The 23,240-nt window shown below is 57.0% G+C and overlaps 1 protein-coding gene across 3 annotated transcripts in view; it reads left to right on the top strand.

Moving 5' to 3' along the window:
• The window catches only part of CACNA2D2 (calcium voltage-gated channel auxiliary subunit alpha2delta 2), a 218,201-nt gene that overhangs the window by 184,463 nt on the left and 10,498 nt on the right, over positions 1-23,240 (top strand). Inside the window, exons 5-23 of one of the 3 annotated variants that reach the window (XM_065845442.2) lie at positions 159-203; positions 7,220-7,358; positions 11,393-11,524; positions 11,773-11,830; positions 13,941-13,991; positions 14,163-14,262; positions 15,041-15,199; positions 15,690-15,797; positions 16,415-16,493; positions 16,678-16,727; positions 17,420-17,509; positions 17,653-17,721; positions 18,152-18,226; positions 18,666-18,740; positions 18,914-18,985; positions 19,329-19,400; positions 19,578-19,639; positions 21,420-21,496; positions 22,686-22,706. In XM_065845442.2, the coding sequence (XP_065701514.1) occupies positions 159-203; positions 7,220-7,358; positions 11,393-11,524; positions 11,773-11,830; positions 13,941-13,991; positions 14,163-14,262; positions 15,041-15,199; positions 15,690-15,797; positions 16,415-16,493; positions 16,678-16,727; positions 17,420-17,509; positions 17,653-17,721; positions 18,152-18,226; positions 18,666-18,740; positions 18,914-18,985; positions 19,329-19,400; positions 19,578-19,639; positions 21,420-21,496; positions 22,686-22,706 (1,534 nt within the window). The remainder of the gene's footprint in view (positions 1-158; positions 204-7,219; positions 7,359-11,392; positions 11,525-11,772; positions 11,831-13,940; positions 13,992-14,162; positions 14,263-15,040; positions 15,200-15,689; positions 15,798-16,414; positions 16,494-16,677; positions 16,728-17,419; positions 17,510-17,652; positions 17,722-18,151; positions 18,227-18,665; positions 18,741-18,913; positions 18,986-19,328; positions 19,401-19,577; positions 19,640-21,419; positions 21,497-22,685; positions 22,707-23,240) is intronic. The other 2 variants (XM_071813114.1, XM_071813113.1) reach the window with 2 other exon arrangements.

Raw genomic sequence — 23,240 nt, 5'->3', positions numbered from 1 at the left:
TGGGTTGGACAGGATTCAGTCCCCAGCAATGTGTGGCTACTAGCAGCATGGCAGAGGTGCTGAGGGGATGAGCGAGGGACATGGAGCATGGCAATGGGGACCCCTCTGCCATCCCTGTCCTTTCCCAGCACTGACTCGGCTCTCCCATTTCTCTGCAGGAGGAAGACATCGAGTACTACGATTCCAAGGCTGACACCGAATACGTGAGTACTGTCCCAGCTGCACCACTGGCAAAGTCACTGTCCGATCCCGGGGCTGCCCCAGCACCATGCCAGGGATGCATAGCACAGCCTTTGTTACAGCCAGTGTAACGAGGCTCTGCGATGGGCATCGACCCGGCCCACAGTGGCATCTGTCTGCCGGCCCCAGGCCCAGCCACAGGCAGGTGGGCAGGTTGCTCTGCTGCCTGCAGAAGTTTCTAAAATTAAAGCTGACATCTGAAATTCAAATGAAGAGCAAACCTTTAATTAGAGACTGAATCTAATTCTCTGCCCCCACCCCACACAGCCATCCTGTGATTTCTGGCAATCAGTTCTCTAAATACAGACCCGACAGCTCCGCTCTCCCGGCGCTCCCAAGGGGGCTGGCATTTGCCAGCTCCTCCGCGTGGTGACGGTGACAGTGACGGCACTCAGGTTCATGCTGTGCAGTGTGTGCCAGGAGCTCCACCGTCAATGGTTGCTGCCATGTGACACCCCACTTTGCTGCAGGCGATGGATCACCCTGCTCCTACATTGTGCTGTACCATGAGATCCTTCCAAAACAGGCTCACTGGGTAAATGATGCTCTCAGCAAAGTGCTGCTGGGGAGTGAGTGCAACGCGGTGTCCTCAGAACTCATTGAGAGCCCCAAGCAGAGCAGTATGGGGGCTTAAGGATGCCCAAGCCAGCACAGTGCCCCATGACCGGTCCTTGCCCCGAGACAGAGCCAGCAGCAGATGTGCCATCAGGGGACGGTACCACAGCAGGAGGGGAAGACCAGCAGCGCATGGTGTTGGCAGCAAACTACCCACAAACTGCATGGCCTCATCTGAAAATAACACTTGGGTGACCCTGTGAGCCTTCAGAAGGCCCCACACAGAGCGGATGGGAGGATCCAGGCTTGATGGGGTCCCACCAGCTCAGACAATGTGCCCTGCGCCAAGCTCTGGCTCTCTGGTCACCCTGCCTTGGGGATGATGCCCTAGAGCTGGGGACAGGCTGGAGTGGAGGATGAGTGACTTTGAAGCAGAGTTACTGAGAAAACACCAGTGTCATTGTCCCCAGCTAGTGGCAGCAGGAACACTCCTTGGCAGGGGAAGCCAAAGCCACAGAGTCTGGGAGGTGGGACAGAGCAGTCGGGGAGGTGCTGGGACCAAAAGGGAGGACCCCAGCTTTCGTAAGTAGGTCCCCCTGCTCAGAGTCCTGTTCATTTGGAGCAGAGGACATCTCCTGGCCCTTTCCCAGCCAGGGTGAAGGTGCCGAGGGAGGGGAGTATCCTGCTCTCCGTGGCCTCTCCAGAGAGGGTGTAGCTAATGCACTTAAAAAGCATTAAAGCAGATTTTGGATAGAAGCAGCGTAAAAACTGGCTGGTGGTCAAGGGAGAAGGAGACAACCTGGGGGGCAGGGCAGGTCCCTTCCCAGGGCATGAAGAGCAGGACAGATGCATCTATCAGGCCAGGGAGGGGACAGAGGAGCTGGATGTCCCCATGCCCAGTGTTGCCTTGGCTGATCCCGGCTGCTCATACCCAGCTGGTGTCAGCAGTGGCGATGGGAGCTGCCAACTCCTGGCTGTTGGCTGTGAGCCATTTCTACAGGTGAGGGACACATCCCTGGTCATGTTAGGCAGGATTAGGAAATAGGAGGCACCTGCACCTCAGAGCTGTGCCCACTAAGCCCCCCAGTACACAGGACACCAGGGAGACACCATGTACCACAGCGTGGTCCCCAGCCCTTCCCCGAGGGAGGTGGAGTGTCATCAGGGAGGAACAGCCTTGCAAATCGATCACCAGCCACACCAACTTCAGTCCTCCTCTGGGGAAAAATCAAGCAAAATTGGGAGTGTGCTCTTGCCTGGGGTTTGTGGGTTCAGCAGGAAGGGCACTTCCCCATCAACACAGTTGCTGCATCCCAGTGAAATCCCAGCAAATTTAATTCCAGCAAAAATAATGAAGAGAAAAGGAGATGCTAAAATAAAAAAGGAGGGAGATGATACCTGAAGGTCTGAATGGAACTAAATACCCCTCTTTCCATCTTTTCTTCATTTAGCTTCAATTTTTGTATTTAAATAGAGCAGGATCTAGCTGAAATTGAGTTAGTTCTGATGGACAATGCCTATTCAACCTAACTGGGGCTTATTCACAAGCATTTACGCCAGCTTTATGGTAAGAAAGAAATGAGCTTCCTATTCATTTTGCTTGCACGTCAGCTCCGCTATCTTCCTAAACAGATTTTGGATTTCCAAGTGGTTTTTAACAAACGAGAACATCAGAAAATATTCCTGGAGGTCCCCAAGGCTCTCAAAATGTTTGCAGAAGCAAAGTTTTCACCTTTTTCCCCTAGCGAGGGCTATGGGGTTTATCCAGGGAGAAGTGTTCAAATCAGCAGATGCACGCTGATCACACGGGTATCACAGGCAGAACAACACAGAAATAAAGTGATTTTCCATCTTTAGTATTGTGTTCATGGTAGGGGATGATGCTTAAGTCACAACTGAGGCCAAATTCCCCTGGGATGTGCCATTCTCTGGTGGGAGCTAGTGGAACCTTGCCCAGGACCACGGTACGGGCTTCATTTTCTGCCTTACATCAGCCAGAAGCTATTGGTTCCCAGGCTGTGAAGCAGCAGAGAAGAGGTTTTGCCCTTGCTGCTCTTCCTGTAGTTGGAGAGCTGTACCTGGTGGCATTACAGCATCCATCAGGGCCTGACAGCCATCCCTGGGGACATTGTGCAAGCCCTGGCACTTATCCCTGTCCTCTCTGCAAGTGATTAGAAGTGGGATCATGTAGTTTTGTCCCCTCCAAACCAAACATCATTGCTTCTCTCCTGCAGGCAGATGGCAGGTGCAGGTAGGGCGCACCCTGAGCTCAGCCCCCCAGCACCCACCCACCTGCTCAAGGTCCCTGGGGGGGTGACAGTGACACCAGCCTCAGCACCCTCCAGCACTGGTCCCTGCTCAGGAGCTGCAGCGAGGAGAGGGAGGAGGGAAAAAAGAACCCCTAAATGTCAGCAGCAGATGAAGGGTGCTGGAAATTTTAATCTTCCAACTTTCTCCACTAATGTGACATTTGGATTTCCTTCTGATAAGCTATCAGCCCCAGAAGTTTCTTTCTTTTGCCTTTTTTCTTTTTTTTTTGCCTTCTTCTCTCCTCTGGCTGGTAATTTAAAAATAAATGGTCTAGAAAGATCTCTAAACAGTACCTTTGGCAAAGATTAAAAAAAATGAAAGGGGATAGAGGAGCAGGCTGGCGGGAGAGGCTGATTGTTATTTATAACCTGGGCTGCTATAAAAGCAGGAACGTGGCTGGAGAACACACCGTCTCCCTCCCTGGCATTAAATTGCCGCATTTCAGGAAAAGCTGAGATATTTAAGAAGGAGAAGGGCCTTTTTGCATGAGCCTGGAGTTTCTCAGCCAGGGGGCTGGGGGCTGGCATTTATATTCATTATTAATAGTAATCACGGCGTGTTGATGTGAATATTTCACTGACTTTTCTGGACTTAGCATAGATGAGTGTCCCTGGGAAATTTAAAAGGATGTGTTGGGATCTCAGTGCGTTATATTCTTGGTGGGGTGTGTGAGGGGCAGGAGATGAGATGCAAGGATGCTGTTGGGGGGCTGCAGGAGCTCTGCAGGTGCTAGAGGTAGCAGGGGGAGCACTGTGGGGGAAGGCTGCAGTTCCTCAGCTTCTCCAGAGCTGCAAACACCCAACCGGCAGCCCATCGCGGCCACTGTGAGCCCGATCAGCCACGTGTGTGTCATCGGTGCTGCCCGTTCAGCCGTCGTCATCAGCTGTGACGGCTTGTTCCCATGGAGATGAGTGATGAACACGGGTGTCTGCATCCACAGGAGCTGCCTGGCCAAGGCGTCACTGCTGCGCCAGGTCCCATCCCTGCTTTGAGCCTCAGCTCCAGACCCCAGCACTGTTGGGGACCCCCTGGCAGTCCTTGTGCTCCCCTCAGCCAGCACCATCTGGATGTGATGAGGGCAGGCACTTGTTGAGAGCGTGGCAGCCTCCAGTGAAGCTGTTGCATGGTGCCACTGCTGCTCACTGGGTGTTGGGGCATCTCTGGGTTTTGCCCCTATCCGTCATTTTAGGAAACTCAAGAGACAATGTTGTGACTGGCAACCCAGCTGCTAAAGCACTGGAGGTGGCAAAAGCTCTTGGCATGTGATGACTTCTTGCTGAAGCAATAAATACATGTAATATTGATATATTAGCATGGAGTTGATTTCTAATGGTGTGTAGCAAATAATATATTCAAACTGTAGCATCTATTTGTGTTACGTTGTACATATTGTAACAGAAATTGAAATGTAATGATGAGAAATGCTGCAAAATCTGGCTGGGGGCCTGCTGAGATGCTCACAGTTAAACCAGTGTAAATCCTGGTGAACTTGAAGCATCTTTTCCTTTGCTCTAATATAAATTAAATGCTGAATTTCTTCCTCCAGCCTTCCCAAGGTGCCTCTGTGTAGCCTCAACCTAGCACCAAAATGCTCCCAGCACTGCCTGGTTTTACCTGCCTTCATCTGGGTGGAAATGACCCCATTTCAGGGGCCAAATTCAGCCTGTCTTACACAGGAATAACTTGATTGAGGTCGGGAGATTTGTGGATAAAGGATAAATGTAGCTGGGATAACATCAGCTCTTTTCTCAGGTCTGTTTGCCGTGCAGGTGTCAGTGATGCATGAAGTGTCCCACGTATAGATAGCTGTATATTTGTCTCTGAGATCTATACACGTGCCTCTTTACAGCTACATGAATGAGAGCAGCCAGACAGCGCCCAACCTGGCAGAATACAAATCAGCCCCTCGGAAGTGGGTGATAAAATGGAATAATGATAAACAGAGGAGCAGGATGGGCTGGACCCAGGCAGGGTGCCCTGATGATTTGAGAAGGCGAGGGACAGGGAGGTGTCATCAGGACTTTGCTGGGCTTGGAAATAAAGGAGTTAGGCACCAAAGTAGTTTTTAGTGCTGTAGTTGCCCTCAGGTGCACAGCTGCATCCTGTCTAAAACCTGTTTTCAGCAGGTGCCTCTAAGTCACCGGCTGGTGCCAGAGAGTTTGGGAGGGACAGACTATTATGTGTGCAGCCACTTTCTCTAGGGACCCAGAGCCCCACGTTAGTGGCAGGTTTGGGGCTGGACCTGCTCTCCAGTGAGCCCACAGCCTGGCACACATCGCAGCTTTGCAGAGGGTCAGGCAGTGAGTTTTGTACCTTTTCTCTGAATTTACATGAAATTCAGAGCATAATCTGGATTTCAATCTTGGCAATATGGCTTAGGAAAGGTGGGGAAGGTCCCTGCCCACCTCCTGCTTGGCTACTGCAGCTTTAATTGAGTTCAGCATCTTTCTGGGCAGCTGGAGCCCCCACACCAGTATGAGCTCAGCAGCGTGTTTACACTCACAATCCATTGGCTGGAATTAAAGCCCAAACATCGCGTGTCAATCCTGTTACTCTCCTGAGCTGTGGCGAATGCTTTGGCCACCCCTCACAATGTCAGGGGAATGTCACCACCTCGGTGGCTGGCTGGAGCTGGCATAGAGGTAGTGGTATCTCAGTGTCATCTGCACAGGGGAAACAAGGAGGAAGCTTGGATAGGTTTTAAACAAGCTTCGTAGTTAATTTCTGAAACACATCATTTTCCTTTAAATACATGACTTTTCCCATGAGAATTAAGATCTTTTGTCCCCTGGGTTTTGCAGAGTGGAGCCTGGCCAGTGGGAGAGCTGCTCACACTGGGCCATCAAGGACAGGAGGATGGGACCCTCCCCTACTCCTTGTCCCCACAGGTGCCAGGATGCTTTGCCATAGGACGTTGTGGGGCATCCCTCCCAGCAGCATCACAAAAGCCCTGCTTGCAGCTGCTTGCACCTCCCGTCACATCCGCTGGCGTTTCTGCAGGGCTGATCTCCGCTACCGCAATCAGACAACAGCCTTACGTGGGCTCAGAGAGGCACTTCGTTGGATGGGGGGCACAAAGGGAGAGGCACCGAGCTGCTCCTCGAGGGGAATTCGCTCCTTCACCAGGCAGCTCAGCAGCCAGATGCCCTTCTGCTCTCCTGCCACCCCTGCCCCTCTCACTTCCACAGCCAGGGCCATGGGAAGGCAGCTGGAGCCATGCTGCACACCAGATTAGGCTTGGCACGTCCCTGCCCCTCTCTTGCCTGTCCCTGCCCATGGATGGAGCAGCCAGCTCCGTGCTCAGCCCTTCTGTAGTGGGGATGTAGTTCCAGGGACACAAAGGGCAGATGCTGCATCCTCCTTCTACCCCGAGCATCTCACAATGGCTGCAAACCCTGGCCGCTGGGCTCATGTCAGGATGCAGCAGCCTGGAGTCAGCACCTTCTCCTGGGTTTCTTTGCTCCTGGCGGCATGGCGGAGGCGATTTTTCCCAGTAAGGCTGCCCCGTTCCTCCCGCTTGTCCACATGTCCCTCTGCTGGCTCTAGCCCTGCCTGCAGCCCCCCAACTGTCCTGCCTGCACCACTCAGCACAGCCCTGCCTGCCGGGGATTCTGCCCCCGTGCCGTGCTTGCAGCCAGGCCCTGGGGAGAGAGGAGGGCTGGAGAGGTGAGGGAGTGCATTCCAGCACTGGCAGCGGGGAATTTGCCGTCTCTCCACCATAATTAAATATTGTTTGCACTGCTTATTGACAGAGCACTAAGCTGCACTCTGTTTTAATTTGTTCTTTGATAGTTGCCTTTTGCCACTAATTGATTTTCAAGGCTTTTTTTTTTCTGGGTTTTGCTTTTTTTTTTTTTTTTTGTCTGATTTAATACTTACCATGTTACCAAAGCCAGGAAAGCAATGGTACCTGGTGCTTGCCTTTGTGCCCACCCACTCCTGAGCCCCGCTCCTGTGTGCCACTGGCACTGGCACAGCCAAATCCAGCATTGGAGCCAGCATTGCTGGTCTCTGTTGGGGGAGCATTTCGTAATGGGCTGTGGGTGGCAGCATTCCCAGCGTGTGTCCACAGCTGGCACCCCAGGTGACCTCACGTGCCCTTCTCCTTCCCCAGGATGATCCCGATGGAGAAGAGATTGAGAGGGAGAAGTCCAACTCCTTGAAGCTTGAGTTCACCGATGATGCCAACTTCAAGACCAAGGTTAACTATTCGTATGCTGCCGTGCAGATCCCCACGGACATCTACAAAGGCTGTGAGTGCCCCCCCTCACCCGCTCTGCTCCTCTCCGTTCTGCCATCCCGGGCTCAGCCTCCACTTCTCCTGTTTGGTGTGCTGCAGCCCCAGGGACCGTCACCCCGGAGTGTCCCGCCTGGGTCTCAGTGCCAGGGCAGGCTGGTTCCCAGCCAGGCAGGCACTGAGAAGAGGCAAAGTCACCATGTCAGAACACAGGTGACAAAGTGTCCCTCCAGAGGGACCCTCAAATAATAAGATGAGAGGAAATGGCCTCAAGTTGTACCGGGGGGGGTTAGATTGGATATTAAGAAAAACATCTTCCTGGAAAGGGTGGTCAGGCATTGGAACAGGCTGCCTGGGCAGGTGGTAGAGTCAGCATCCCTGGAGGGGTTTAAAAGACATGTAGATGAGGTTCTTGTGGATGTGATTTAGTGCTCAGTTATGTTAACGGTTGGACTCTATGATCTTGAGGGTCTCTTCCAACCAAAATGATTCTGTGATTCTATGAAAAGCTCAGCCAGGGCCAAAGAGGCAAGTCAGTGGTCAGGAGCTAGGGAGGGATGGAAAGCAAAGGAGAAATAATAATTATGGCAGAGGGTAGAGCTCAGTTGCACCTATGTGGCCATGACCACCGCTGTAGAAGGGCTCAGCAAAGCGCGAGAAGGTTCAAAGCAGGAGTCAGGGACAATCAGAGGGATGGAGCAGCTCTGTGCAGGAGCAATGACAGAGGTGTCAGCTCCCAGCTGGTAGGAGAGAGCACTGAGTGATGGGAGAGGGCAAAGCAGGGCTGCTTCCTCACTGCCTTTGGGCTGATGGGTTCTGAAAAGGGAGCAGAAGCAGGTGAAATCTTGCCAGCAGGCAGCGAAGGTGTTTGCAGGACATTGCTATGCTGACCTGGGGCAGCACCCGCTGCCGGGAACATGCAGGGGGTATCAGCCCCGTGGCTGTGCCTCTGCGCTGCCAGAGGGCACGGGGTGCTCCAGAAAGGGGGTCCTGGTCAGTGAGGCAGCCCGGGAGTAAGAAGGGAGGGATGGACGGACAGATGGATGTATGGACAGGTGGGATAGGACCTGCCACACCACCTCTCAGTCCTCACCGGGCGGTGACACAGACCCTGAGCTTCCAGAGCTCTCTCCTACCTCACCCTGCCGCGGTGGCACATGGTGACAGTGAGTCTCCATTTCCCTCTAGTGGCTGCTCTGCACGGAGCTGGGGACTGCTCCCGACTGGAGATCGTCTTCCAGCATCCACAGCCGCATCCAGCACCCAGCCCCTACTGTTGGGGGGTGCCGCTTATCTCCCCGCACTGCTGAGAGCACCAACATCCCACCAACATCCCAACACCCCCTTGTATGGGTGGCACTTGCCAAGGGCTCCCGGGTGGTCATGGTGGTGACGGAGGCTGAGCTCGCTTTCCTGCCCTGAGCAGTGCTTTCCTAGTACATGGGCTTGTTACCAGCTAGGCTGTGCTCAGAGCTGCATCAGTGCGATGATTTTGCTGCGGCGGCAGCAGTGGATTAGAAATTTGCAATTAGTTTTATTGCCCAGCTAGCGCAGGCCAGGCAGCTAATGAAGCACGTCATGGCGCGAGATGGGAGGCAGGGTGGGCTGCGTGGGATGAAATATTCATTACTCCTCACCCCTGCTCTCCAGCCGATGCCACGGCTGATGCCCTGCCATGGCCACATTAATCACCCTGCTCAGCCGTGAGATGAGAGCAAATTGGAGATGAACATGCTCTGGGGACTCTCAGCTGTTTGGAGAGGAATTCGGGAGAGGGGATGGGGTCGTGAGGGTCCCCATGGAGGGGACACTCTCCAAAAGCCCCTTCCCATACAGGGTAAGGGGACACAGCCATGGTCACAGGGGTGCATGGGCACAAGGATCAGACTGTGCCCAGCCACACCAGGGTGCTCTGAAAAGCTGGGGTGCATGGCAGGGTGTGTAGCTGCTGCTCCCCAGAGAGCGGGTTTGGGGTGCAGGCGTGGGACCACCTGTGTGCCCTCTTCTGCTGGAGACACCGGCGAGCGTGGCCAGTCCCCACAGAGCTGTGGGTGAGGAGCATCTCCCCGGCAGGGCCTGGCAGAGATGCACTATCACTGCCTGGCAGCTAATTAAACCACTGTGGAGACACCCTCCGCCGTCACCCCTCGCTACACACACAAATTACATCCTATATGTGTTTTATTTACTGTGCCATTTTTAATTAAATCTGCAATTGCTTGGTGGTGGGGCGGGGCTGGGCTCACCCTGATGGGGACAGGGACGAGATGGGGACAGGAATGAGATGGGGACAGGGACAAGATGGGGACAGGGATAGGGGCACTGGCACTTCTGGCCTCGATGGAAGTGGACAGGAGCCATCCTGAGCATGGACACAACCTCTCATCCGATGGTCAATAGCTCAACGCTCTGCGCATGAGAGCATGGGGCTGAGTTTGTATGCAGGGACAGTGTAGGGGCTGCACCCATACCCAGGGGTGGTATAGGGGCTGTGTGCATTCACAGGGTGGGTATAGGGGCAGCTTTCATGCACAGGGATGTATAGGGGCTGCGTTTGTTTGCAGGGATGGTTTTGGAACTGTGTTTGTTCACAGGAATGATATGGGGGCTCCATTCATGTGCAGGGAGGATATAGGAGCTCCATTTGTGCTCAAGGATGATATAGGGGCTGTGTTTGTGTGCAGGGAGGGTATAGGAGCTGCCTTTGACACCAGCGTGGTGTGGCTGACGGGCCCCGTGGGGCTGGGTCTGCAGGTGCTGCTGAGGCTGTCAGGGACGTGTCGGTGCCCAGCATGGTGCCCAGGCTGCTTCCAGCAGGCAGGAGCCTGGCAGCCTGCTCGCAGCCCCTTCTGCTGCAAAAAACCATGTCCCATGACAGAGATCGTCCTAAGAGCCCAGATAACAGAGCTGTGTGTGGGCACGGCGCTGAGGAATGGCCAGGAGACAGGGATGGAGTAAATCACAGTTTGAAGGCACAGCTGCCCAAGGGAAGAAGTCTTCTCCAGCAGCGGTGCTGGGATGGAGGGATCCAGGGCTCACCCTGGGTGAAACCTGCTCATGTCCTAGCAGCACCTCAGGGTGGTGGCGAAGGCTTGAACAGGTGGTGATGGTGTTTCAAGGAGGGACAAGTGTGGGAGGAAGCATTAGAAGAGCTAAGTACAGTGCTCAAACGCACGCTGGCTCCCCTGCAGCACCGCACTGGTTGTCCTGCCCAATGCTGAGCAGAGAACTTGCTTCTGGGAGCTCTTGCACCCCAAAAATGCATTGATGGTCCCCAGGAAGGAGCAGCGCCTGGCCTCGGGATGCTGCATGGCTGCCTCCTCCCGCCACAGTCCCGGGACAGCCCAGCATGGGCTGCTGGGGGGCTCCCCGGTATTTGGGGTGCCCTGAAGGGCCCTGTGAGTGCAAGGAGGTCCCACTGCCACCAAGGCAGCCCCTGCACTGTCCAGTCAGCCCCATGCCTGCCTGGCCATGCTGGCCCCCCCGCACTCTGCCAGCCCTCCTTGATTAATCACAGGCTGGGGCTGCCGGCAGCTTATCTTTTGCTTTAATAGCTGAATAATTTAAAAGTGCTGTTTGCTGGCATCTTAATTGCTTTTGCATCAGGTGCGGGTGCCAGTGGTAATGCAGAGCAGAGCCTGGCAGGCTCTGTGCAGCCCCGGGGGACACAACCCCTTGGTTTCCCAGCTGGTGGCTGTCCCCAGGGAGCGGGGCTGGCACGGTGGCAGGAGGGGCATGTTGTCTTCCTGGGAAGAGGGTGAGATAGCAAGCTGGCTGTCCCCAGCAGTGGCTGTCCCTGCCCCAGAGCCAGGGGATGGAGATGGTAAGTGCTCAGGGGAGCCCTGGAGGGTGGCTCCAGTCTCCGTGTATGACGGACAGCACTGATGCTGGAGCCCTGTGGGAGTGAGGGCGCAGTGGGAGCAGCTGCAAAGCTCCTGTGGACTCCTCCATGGGAAGGGGAGAAGAGAAACACCACCTCTCCCTCCCTGTCACAACAGCTCAGCTGCTCCCTCGCACCCACCCGCCCACCCTGGGCTCTGTCTCTCGCAGCCACCGTCATACTCAATGAGCTGAACTGGACGCAGGCACTGGAGGATGTCTTCATCGAGAATCGGAAGGAGGATCCCTCCCTGCTCTGGCAGGTGTTCGGCAGTGCCACCGGTGTCACCCGCTACTACCCTGGTGCGTGGGGGGGGCGGCTGGCTGGGGGTCCCTTCTCGCTGCAAGATGTGGACAAGCATCTCCCAGCACTGGTGCTGGGGGCTGTCTGGCACATGTCTGGCACTGTGCCAAAGCCCAGCTGCGTGAGCTCCCTGTCAGAGCCTGCTGCTTCCTCGGCCATGGGCATCCCTCTGCCCTGTCCCCTGCATCCTCTTGTCCCCTGCCCCAGCACAGCCCCATCTTGCTCACCACCTGCCTTCCCCCCACAGCCACCCCGTGGAGAGCCCCCAATAAGATCGACCTCTACGACGTGCGCAGGCGGCCCTGGTAAGGGGGTGCAGGGTGGGGAGGGAGTCATTTCACCAGCCCTTCCTGGCTGGGAGCAGCCAGCTCCCTCCCCTTTTCATGGCACACATGGTTGGCATTGCCAAACGGACACTGTAACACAGGGCAGGGGCATCTGAGCTGCCGCTCTTGGTTCCCTCTTCCCTCCCCACTTCCTGAGAAGGTAGAGAGGGATGGAGGGATAAATCCTTGGATACAGATCGAGCATGGAAAGCTGCCCCTCACCCTGCTCCCACCTGCAGCTGCCAGCACTCTGTCCCAGCCAGAATTCCCATTTGAACGGGAAAACAGTCAGCTCTCAGAAACAGTGAGCTGGGAAGATGGAGAGAGCAACGGGCAGGCGGTGCCAGGCTGTGGTCAGCGAGAGCCACAAATGGCCATTTTGCCACACACCCAGTGAGGTGGGATTGAATCGTGTCCCTTCAGCCCAGACTGAGGTCTCAGCTCGACAGCACTAATTATGCTGCTGCCCACAGGGCTGGGGGAGCTGCGGCCCCATCCTGCCTGTGGTTGGTGCCTCATAGTGCAGGCACGGGGAGGACAGCGGGCACAGGTCTCCAGCACACACCTTGGGAGCCCTGAAACCCACGGGACCACCCTCTGCCCATCCCCTGCCCTCCCCCTGCCCACGCCGGGAGCTGCCCCTTCTCCTTGTCAGAAAATTAATGGCCCTGCTACTATGGTTAATTGTCTTTGATTGCTCCGTATTAATTATTAACTGCTCTCCGCCAGGGCAGCCAGGTGGGTTACTGGCAGAGAGGGGACTGACAAGCTGTTTCGGGGCAGGGGGGCTGCTGATATGTGTGGGGGCTACCAAGCTCAGCTACCTGCCCACTAGCCAGGCTAGCCATGCACCCACCCAGCCAGCCACAGAGCAGCAGCAGCCTTTGTGCTGGGGGACACCCCTTTGGCATCCTCCCCTGTCCTGGCGCTGTGCAGCAGGCAGCCCTCACCACTCCGCTGCTGGGCCCAGTGGGGGCCAAGCCCTGCCCACAGCCTCGGGGGCGCCACAGCACCACTGGCCTGCCTGCCCCTGTGATGGATGGTGCCATTAACCACAGCTACCACCGCCGAGCCCAGGGGTTTATCTGAGCCGAGCAGCCAGAGATGGATGTGCTGCCACAACCCAGTATGGGCAGCATCTTCATTGGGCTGCTCACTGTGCCGGCAGCCCAGCCACAGGGAGTGTGGCAGGCACCGAGCCCCCCAGCCCCCACCAACCAGCAGGAAGGCCACAGGCAGCCACCTGCCCGTCCTGCACCTCAGTATGAAGGGGTGGCGTTGAGGGGACACAGCACCCACACCAGGAGGCCCCCACCTGCCAGCATCCCACATCCCCCCCAGGTAATCACTTGTAATTAGGGACCATCAGGACCTGGGATTAGCAACCAGAGCTTGCCCCTTCTCCAGTCCTCCCCAGTAATGGTGAGTAATTGATACTAATAACTCACTAATTAATTATTGTCAGGCCTGATCCTGATCAAGCCAATAATGAGCCTCCCTTGGACTTCAGCCACGGCAGGATCAGGCCCCGCACAGTGGGGCAAGGAGACTGGGTTGTGCCCAGAGCCAGGATGGGTGCTCAGCACCACGCCAGCGCTGTCCCACCCAGGATGGCACAGCAGAGCTGGGAGCAGGACTGCATGCTTCAAGGGGCGAGAAAGGGTTCCCTAATTGTTTTCGGGGGGGGAAGATTTATGTAGTATTTTTTCCTCCTCGTAGCTAAAAATAACCTAATCAGCCTGGCCTTTGAAGCTACCAGGGGGGTAAATAGCAACTTAATATGGATGTGTGTGTCAGCATAATCAGCACACAGAAAAGGGCCAGCGATGATAGAAGAGTTTAGCATTTAGAGCTCATTAGGCTGATACGGTACTGTGCAGCACGTCGCTGGCAGTCTGCCGTGCTGTGGCATGTCCTCGCCTCTGCTGGCCCACCGCCGCCTTGTCCCTACTCCTCACTGTGGGTGCTCTTGGCACAGCTCTCTGACTGCCTGTGCCCTGGCAGAGCTTTGTTCTTGGGCTGCACCCAGCATGTTCTGGGTCCCTCCAAAAATGAGTTGATCTTGCTGACCCCTCTCTGTGCCCCACAGGTACATCCAAGGCGCCTCCTCCCCAAAGGACATGGTCATCATTGTGGACGTGTGAGTACACGTGTGGGGACCATGGCAGGGCTGAGCCAGGCCAGGACAGTGGCACAGCTCCCTGGGTGCTGCTGTCCCCCCAGTGGCCCTGGGGAAGCTGTGTGTGACAGCACTGGAGGGACCCCCATGCCCCCTCACTGCTGAGCCCCTAGCACCCCTTTCTCCTGCCAGGAGCGGCAGCGTGAGCGGTCTCACCCTCAAGCTGATGAAGACCTCGGTCTATGAGATGCTGGACACCCTTTCGGATGATGACTACGTCAATGTGGCCTCTGTGAGTGCCGCTGGGCAGATAACAGGGCTGTGCCCCCCAGACAGCTCCCAGTTCCCCACCATGGGAGCTCTGTGCCCCCAGACCCACCTGGCGGGGGGCTCTGCAGAGCAAGAAATGCCATCTTTTTTCTTCTTAACCACCCACCTGCACATAAGCAAGAAAATGGCCACTCAGGGCTTGGCTGTACGTGGTGGTGAACGAAAGCTGCCCCCAGCACGGGGCGCTTGTTCCCAGGACGATCCCAGCCACCTCCTGTCTGTCACCAGCCAGTGACATCATGCAGCACAGTGGCCATGCCACCACATCTGTGCATCAGCCCATACTGGCCTTCCCCTTTCTGGCTGCAGGCACACCGGCGCTAATTAACATGTCTGGCCCAGCTCCGTTAGCCGGATCACTGCTCCCCTAATGAATGGGCCTTATTGCCAGCAAATGAAGCCATGAGAGGCAGCACCTGCTCCTGCTGCCGACACGGCACAACATGGCACAGCATGGCTACTTGCACAAGCCTGGGTGTCCCGCAGAAGCAGGGGTGCAGGTGAGCCCTGCGCTGGTGGCAACCACTGCCAGCACCTGTGCCAGGTAGCTCTGTGCTGGATTTGGCCCAAGCTAAGCCCTGGTCTGAGCATCAACCATCCCTGAGCTATGGGACATGGGATGCTTCAGCCACCTCCCACCCATGGGACCTGAGCGTGGTGGGTGTTTTGTGCGCACTGTGGGCTGCCCTAGTGTCCCCGTCCCCTTTCTGTGACCTGCTCCTGTCCCTTTTACCTCCCAGTTCAATGAGAAGGCAAAGCCAGTGTCATGCTTCAAGCACCTGGTGCAGGCCAACATCCGGAACAAGAAGGTCTTCAAGGAGGACGTGCAGGGGATGGTGGCCAAGGGCACAACCGACTACAAGGCTGGCTTCGAGTACGCCTTTGACCAGCTGCAGAATGTGAGCTGGGGGCTGGGCTGTGGGCAGGGTGGGGGGACAGAGTGCACCCGTGGGTGTTAGGGGCAATGGGAGAGCACCCCGCTGCTGCCCAGGGGCTTCGTTGTGCAGGGCTCTTTGTCATCTTTTGCAATGCCAGGTGGACATTCCACCCCCCAGCACACTGTAGCCAAGGTTTTACAAGAGTCGCTGCCCCTCTGAGTTATTAAGAGTGAGCAGGGCTGGGTAGAGGGGGCCAGATCCAGCTGGACACTGTGCCCGAGGCAAAATAAAGATGAATGGTGCTATTAGGTGCCAAGCAGCAATAGCCACAACATCATTTCCAAGCAAACAGCATCCCTCCTCCTACCCATTCACCCTGGCCACCCTCAGCCCAGAGAAGCAGTCCGAAAAGAGTGATGGTTTGGGGCCAGTCCTCCTGCCCACATCCAGCCCCATTCCCAGCGCTGCTTGCTCTGAGTCTGGCCTCAGGCGCCATCTCTCTGCCCCACAGTCCAACATCACACGTGCCAACTGCAACAAGATGATCATGATGTTCACAGACGGCGGCGAGGACCGGGTACAGGACGTCTTTGAGAAGTACAACTGGCCCAATAAGACGGTGAGAGGCTGTGGGGCCAAGTGCCAGTCTGGGGCCGCTCACCGGGGAGCAGGACAGCTGCTGCAGCTCCATTGCCAGCTGCCGCCTTGTTTGCCACGAGCGATGGCACCAACCTCTCTTGGTGGCAGCTGGCTCCTGCGCCAAGACATTGCTCTGGCAATGGGGCAGCTGACATGCCGGTGCAGTTTACAGCCGGCTCACACTTTGGCATGGTTCGCAGCCAGGAGGGTCCCCATCGCCACCTGGCTCCCCAGGACCTGGAGATCCGTGGGGTGGGGAGATCCTGGGCCGTGCAGGACCCTTGGAGAGCATAGACGCCTCCCTGTGCACCAGTGCCCCAGCACTCCGGTCCCACCGGGGTAGGTGGCTTCAGCCAGTGGGGGACAGGACTGGCCGGCTCTAGACAGGGAGACAGCGGCTCCTGCCTGCCTGCCAGCACAGCCAGCGTTCACAGGAGCTGCCTTCTGCCTTCCTGCACTTGGGCACAGGCAGCATGGTCTGCATGGCAGAGGGCAATGCCACACTGTCCCTAGGGAGGTTGCCGTCAGCTGGGTGCACCTGAGAGTGGATGGTTGGGGTGCCCAGCAGCTGACCCTCACCACCGCATTCTGCCACAGGTGCGGGTCTTCACCTTCTCAGTTGGGCAGCACAACTACGATGTGACCCCGCTGCAGTGGATGGCCTGTGCCAACAAAGGTGAGTGGAGCCAGCACCCACCTGCAGCGGGGGCTGCAGAGTATGGAGTTCCCCACTCCTGTGGGGGCTGGGACTGGTGCTCCAGTGCATGCCACTGCCAGCAAGGTGCTGTACAGCAGGACAGGCAGACTGCCGGACAGGCAGCCAGCCAGCTCTCCAGCTACCTTTCTCTTTCTTTTCCAAGGTTATTACTTCGAAATCCCTTCCATCGGCGCCATCCGCATCAACACACAGGTACGGTAGGTGCTGGCAGGCACGGTGCAGGCAGGCAATGCTGCCCTCTCAGGGGTGCCCTGTCTGGGGGTGTGCTCAGGCAGCCCCAGCCCCACTGCAGAGAGCCCAAAAGCTGGCAGCGAGCTGGGGAGCCAAGCTGAGCCCTCAGCCAGGCCTCGTGCTATTGAAATAAGTAATTCATCTCCTGCGGTTCCCCATGGACCTGCTGCCTTTTGAGTGACTAATTATGAAACATCAGGCGCTAATCAGCACAGAGTAGAACCGGGTGCAGGCAGAGAGGGAGGGCAGGTAGGAAGGGAGGGAGGAAGTTCAGGCAGGGCCAGCCCCGGCAGAACCAGGCGTGTCCGCCCCACACCACATACTCCTGCCCCTTTTCTGCCGCTCTTCTTTATCAGATGCACAGGAAGTGTAATGGTGGGCAGGGGAGCCCCTGCCCTACCCGTACACAACCAATGGTGAGCAGCGGCTTGTTTGCATCCCAACAGGCCCTTTCGGTTCCCAGCTGGAGCCATGACCCTTGGGTTCTGTAGTTGCCAAGCCCCATCCCCTGGCTCAGCCTGCAGGTGCGGGCTGCCACCAAGCACCCTACTAATAATCCCTGAGATGTGCATGGGAACAGGGGTGTCAGCAAGCAGAGCAGGGAGGCATCCAGCTCCTATGTCATGCTCTTCCTCTGTGCTGTGTCCCTGCAGGAGTACCTGGACGTGCTGGGCAGACCCATGGTCCTGGCCGGGAACCGAGCCAAGCAGGTTCAGTGGACCAATGTCTACCAAGATGCCCTGGTGAGGACCCCCAGCCCCAGGGTCCCACACAGCACATGCCCCCGTCTCCCTTGCCAGGGGGTGACCCCTTTCTGCTACCCACCCCCTACTCTGGGTCCTGGGGCCAGTGAGGGGCCATGAGACACCCTTCTGTGCTTGTGCAGGGGCTGGGCCTGGTGGTGACCGGCACACTGCCAGTGTTCAACCTGACGGAGGACAGCAGTGACAGAAAGGTAGGAGACTGTGGCTCCCACCACACTGGCTGCGCTGGGACCCCTGGCTGTGAGGCCACAGTGGGGTGGGGGAGGGTGCCCCAGTGCTGGATTCATGGCTGAAGGGGGAAACTGTCACCCCTGGGGTGCTGCCTGCTCTGCACCCTTTCCCTGGGATGACACTGGGGTGACTGCCATCCCCGGGACCTGACATGGCTTTGGCAAGCTCTCCTGGTTCAATGGGGACAGCTGGCACTGGGAAGTCCCTGGGGGGTGCAGTGTCCCATGGAGTGGCTGGCACGCCCCACCCTATGCCCCTGTGGTGTCCAGATCTGACCCACACGTCCCCAGAAGGAGAAAAGGTCCGTCCCTCTGTTTCCCCATCCCTGTGGTGGCAGTGGCAGGTGACAGCCCTGCTCCCATCTATCTGCCTTCCTGCACTTCCTTCCAGAACCAGCTCATCCTGGGCGTGATGGGGATCGACGTGGCTCTCAACGACATCAAGAGGTTGACACCACGATACAATGTGCGTGGGGGCCCTTTCCTCTCCCTCCCTGGCCTGTGCTGCCCAAGCCCACCATGGGAGCCCTGAGCTGCCTCCCCCAGCACCCCGTGGCATGCCCAGAAGCACTGGAGGCAGCAGGAGGCAGAAGCCATGGTTACAGGCAGGGAGCAGGGCAGGCAGGCAGGGATCAGAGCTGGGTGATGCTCTGGAACCCAGAGTAGAGCTGAAACCCTTGCAGGGGCAGTGGGGAATAAACTGTACCAGGGTGGGGAGAGGTGCATCAGGCAAAATCCAGAGCCTGGGGAAGAGGTGCTGTTGGCCTGAGAATAGAAATAGATGGATAGAAAAGGCTGAGCCCCAGGGTGGACGTGGGGCAAGCACTGCCTGCAGAGGTGGGGGTGATCACACTGGCACGGCACAGAGCCACCTGGCCAGCTTCATCCCTCCTGTCCTCCCGCAGCTGGGGGCAAACGGTTACGTCTTCGCCATCGACTTGAACGGCTACGTCCTGCTGCACCCCAACCTGCAGCCCCAGGTGAGGAGGGGCCCAGTGGGGAGGCAGCAGCGGAGATTGGCTGGGCCCTGTGTGGGACACAGCTTCCTGGGGTCATTAGGAGTTAATTGCGGGAATTGTGGCGAGTTTGTCTGGACTCACCAGCGACTGCGGGAGCCCTCAGCCTTTCCCTGGCTCTCCCTTTCTGCCTGCAGATCATCAATTTCCGTGAGCCGGTAACGCTGGACTTCCTGGATGCTGAGCTGGAAGATGAGAACAAGGAGGAGGTGGGCAGACCAGGGGGCAGCTCTTGTGGTACAGGCTGGACTCCCAATCTGCTGCTGCAAAGGGCACTCAGCCTCTCCAGCCTGCCCTGGGAAGTGCCTCATCCTAAGGGCACCTGCATAGCTCCCGTGGGGCCACAGCGTCGACAGGAGCTGGGTCACTGTCTACTGGGTGCCAGTCCAGTGCCACCTGCCCTGCACCCCCGAGCCTCCCTCCCTTTGCCCGAGTCCCCTGGGCTGCTCGCCCCTGCACCCCACAGGTCCCAGTGCCACCCTGCTGGGGTGGGTGCCAACGGGCGCATGGCCAGGCTCTGTTGCCCTCAGTTGCATCCTCTGTGTCCCCCAGATCCGGAGAAGCATGATTGATGGAAACGATGGGCAGAGGTTCATCAAGACCCTCATCAAGTCCCTGGACGAGGTATGGCTGCAGCGAGAGGGGTTCACAGCCAAAACCCCTGCCGTGCTGAGCACACAGCCCCAGTGGTGGGGGCTGAGGGACTGTGTCCAGCACCAGGCTTGGACCTGGGGTCCTGTGCCACCACACTGGCAGCATGGCCATGCCACAGAGGCCTGACTGGCTCCCTCTGACCCACAGCAATACATCGACGAGGTGTTCAGGACCTACACGTGGGCCCCCATCAAAAGCACCAACTACAGGTGAGCAGCTCTGCCGGTGCACCCCATTCCCCCGGCATTGGCTGGACCCCCACAGCACAGGATGCAGGCTCTCGCCTGTAGCTCGGGAGGTCACCAAGGCCACCAGGGACATGTCCCATGGGCTGCAGGGTTGCAAACATGCCCTTGGATCATTGCACACAGCCAGTGATGGTCTAGAGGACACTGCCAAAAGTGCTGCCTGCTGGTATTCGGCACTGCGGAGCCAGGTCACAGTCCCCGCGGCTCAGGACAGGTGCTGCAGGGCTGGTGTGTGAGATGCCCAACAAGGGACACCCCGTCACCACCTGCCTACACAGCCGGGAGCTCACGCAGGTCTCTGCCTGCTCAGGGGTGGGTGACGGTGACACATGCCTGCTCTGCAGCACTGGCAGTGGCTGAGGAGGAGGAGAACTGTATTTATTGCCCAGTTTGCACCAGTTTGGACCAGCAGATCTGTAAGAAAGACTCTGGCATCGTCCTGTCTGTGCTGTCCTACTCATGGTGCCTTCATCCTGTGAGGAGCCATGCAGTACCCCCACTATACCCTCCTCCTCCTTACCACCAGCTCAGGAGGGGTCAGCAAGGGTCATGGTCACTTCCTACAGCTGCAATGTGTCCCTTGCACAGCTCTGGTCCTGTTCGCCACAGTGGAACCCCTCCGGAGCCAAGCAGTGCTGCCAAGGAGAAAACAGTGACACAGGGTGACATGACTGTGACTGGGACTGCGGGTTGACTTGTAGAGTGAAAGGTGCTGCCAGGGGCCCTGTGGTCCTGTGGCTCCATACAGCAGTGAGGTTGTTTCCAGGAGTTCCCTGGGACACTGTCAGCACCAGGTGCCATCAGCACTAAACAGAAAAAAGTCACCACCCTCCTCTTACCACCTGTGCTTCGGGGTGCCACCACCTCTGCCCTCTGTGCTGGTGTGCCACCAACTTTGCCATGCTTTTTGGGGTGCCACCACCTCTGCCATGCTTTTTGGGGTGCCCAGTCTGAGGTGCCAGGTGCGGATGGGACTAGCTGGAGGGGTGGCCTGGGGGGCAAATCCAGGTCCTGATGGCTCAGGTGGACGTGTGACATCTGATGATGTCTGATGAGGGTCAGGCAGGGAACCCTCCTGGCTGGTGCAACATCTGGTACAAATACCATCACCAAAGGCCACCGGTTGCTGCAGCGGCACCCAAGAGCCCAGCTCTCCTCAGCAGCGTGTCCCAGGGATTTGGCAGCCACGAAACCACCTCCTGCCGCCTCCTTTCCCACCCTTGTCCTGCGTGCCAAAGCCCTGGCTGGTGGCTCCCTCTCCTCTCTGGTTCACCAGTAGCTGGTGCCTGTGCAATGGTTGCCCTCGGTCTCTCCTCGCTGGGAAGGTTTTGTCCCTTCTTCCAAGGGTTTTGTCTCTTCCTGCCTTCCTCCCTCCCTTACAAGGATGTCATGTCTCTCTTCCACGTGCATCTCCCCTGGTTCCCAGGCAGGTGTATCCTACCTATCTCAGCCCTGACTGGACAGACTTGCCACCTCCTGTGCTCAGGGGTGCCACCAGGATGACCCTGGGTGCTTTGGGGACAACCCTCGGTGCCACCAGGGTGACCCTGGGTGCACTCAGGCCAGCACTGGGTGCAGTCCCTGGCAAGAAGGACATGGCATGGTGTGCAAGAGGCCAGTGGAGCCACTTGCCATGCGTTGAGTGCTGCTGGGGGGTATCAGGCAGGGGCTGGGGGCTGGCCAAGGGCTCTGGGTGGATGTACAGCCTTACAACACCTCTCTGCTCTCCCACCCACCGCAGCCTGGGGCTGGTCCTGCCTCCCTACAGCACCTACTACATCCAGGCCAACCTCAGCGACCAGATCCTGCAAGTGAAGTGTAAGTAGCCCGCAGCTTTGCCCACCGCCCGCTCACCCTCCCGCTCGCCCTCATGCCAGCCTGCAGCTGTTTGGGGGAGAAATATGAAGCAAAAACTTGTAAAAAGACGTAGAGATCATGATGAGAGGCAAAAAGAAATAGTTAAAAATGAGAGGCATGAGTAGAGATGAACAGAGAAGGAAAGGAGCTGCCTGCTGGGGGTGCCCCAGGGTGCTGGGGTTTGGTCCGTACGCTTTGCACCCCAAAACCCGAGCCCCAGGCTGCAAGCAGGCGCTGCCCGGCGCAGGCAGGGGCTGAGCCACTGCCTGTCGCCTCCTGGGGACGGGGGCTGAGGCTGCAGCAGCCAGCTAGTTTGGGAGCCTGGGGAAGTTTGCATGGATTTCTTTAATTTCCTTTGGTTTATTTTGATTCTTTGGTTTAAGCCATTTATTCTTCTTTTTATGAGTTCGGTTTCAGTTGGTTTCAATTTTCATTTGGAATTATTCTGTGTACATGTGTGTTAGCCTGGCCCCCCCTTTCTCTCTCTTTCTCTCTCCCCCTGACCCCCCAAGCCTTTCTCCCCCCTGCAGGTCCATGCTGCTCCCGGGGACCCTCTCCCCCGGGGTAAAACTGGACCCTTCCCCTTTCCCCCCCAGCTCCCCCATTACTGCCCCTCGGCTGCCCCAGTGGCTCAACCCCAGCCCCGCTCCAGACCTGGCCCCTGCCACCCCACATCCATCGGCAGGAGCCCTGTGGGGACGAGGCCAGGCTGTCCCTGTCCCCAGGAGCGGGGACTGCGTCCCCCCCGCTCTGCCTGCCGTGCCATGCATGCCCCCAACTCAGGGAGGATATTTCGATATCAAGACTGTTGCAACTGTTTGCTACTGACGCTCATTTTTCCTTTGGAGTATTGAATATATATATATCTATTTCTCTAGTTATATCTTTGCATTTTTTTTATTCTTATTTCATCGTGGCCTTTTCCTTTCGTTACTGGGTTTTTCTTTCCTTTTCTTTTTTTCATGTCGTTTTTTGCAAGAGGTTTCCTTTTGGTATGATTATGATACACAATATTTTTATTCAAACGGCGATTGAATAAAATATTGTTTGTGCCCCCCTTCCCCCTTTCCACCCAACCCCCTTTTTTTTTTGTTTGTTGTTTTTTTGTTTGTTGTTTTTCTTGCTTTCTCTCTATGGTGGATTCACACAGTACCAAACATCAAAATGAAGGGCAAGTATTTTCAGTCTCAGACCACTCACCTTCACCACCCCGTCCCCCGCCCCGTGTCCAGTCCCCCCCTGGCCCCCTGCTTGCCCATCTCCCTGCCCGTTTGCCACGCCGAACCTGCAAACCGTCACCGACTCGCCCTTCCTCCCTCTTCCTCCTCCTCAACCTCTCCTCCAGTCCCCCCTTTATTTGGAAGCAACATGTCTTGTTCTGTCCATGAGAGCTTTGTCACAATGACCCCCCACTCCCTCCCTGTGCATTGCTCCCAAACCTGGTTCGATATCCTTCAAGAGCCAATTTTGTATGAAACTGCCGGTTTTGATCCATGAGGTTTTTCGTAGCTAGTTTGATACCCTGCTCTTCCTTCCCCCAACCCTCTTCTTGCTCCTCTTCCCCCTGCTCACCCTGTTCTGGCTCCTTCTCCCCATCCTGGCTCCTCCGCTTCCCCTCTCCCCAAGACAACTCAACCTGAGGGATAGGGCTGTGCAGGGAGCAGGGGGCTGCGGGGGGGCGCCCAAAGGTGGCAGGGACAGAGGG

This window comes from Patagioenas fasciata, chromosome 10 (genome assembly GCF_037038585.1).
Source record: "Patagioenas fasciata isolate bPatFas1 chromosome 10, bPatFas1.hap1, whole genome shotgun sequence".
In the NCBI taxonomy this organism is placed as follows: Eukaryota; Metazoa; Chordata; class Aves; order Columbiformes; family Columbidae; genus Patagioenas; species Patagioenas fasciata.
This window is presented reverse-complemented; position numbering and strand designations above follow the sequence as displayed.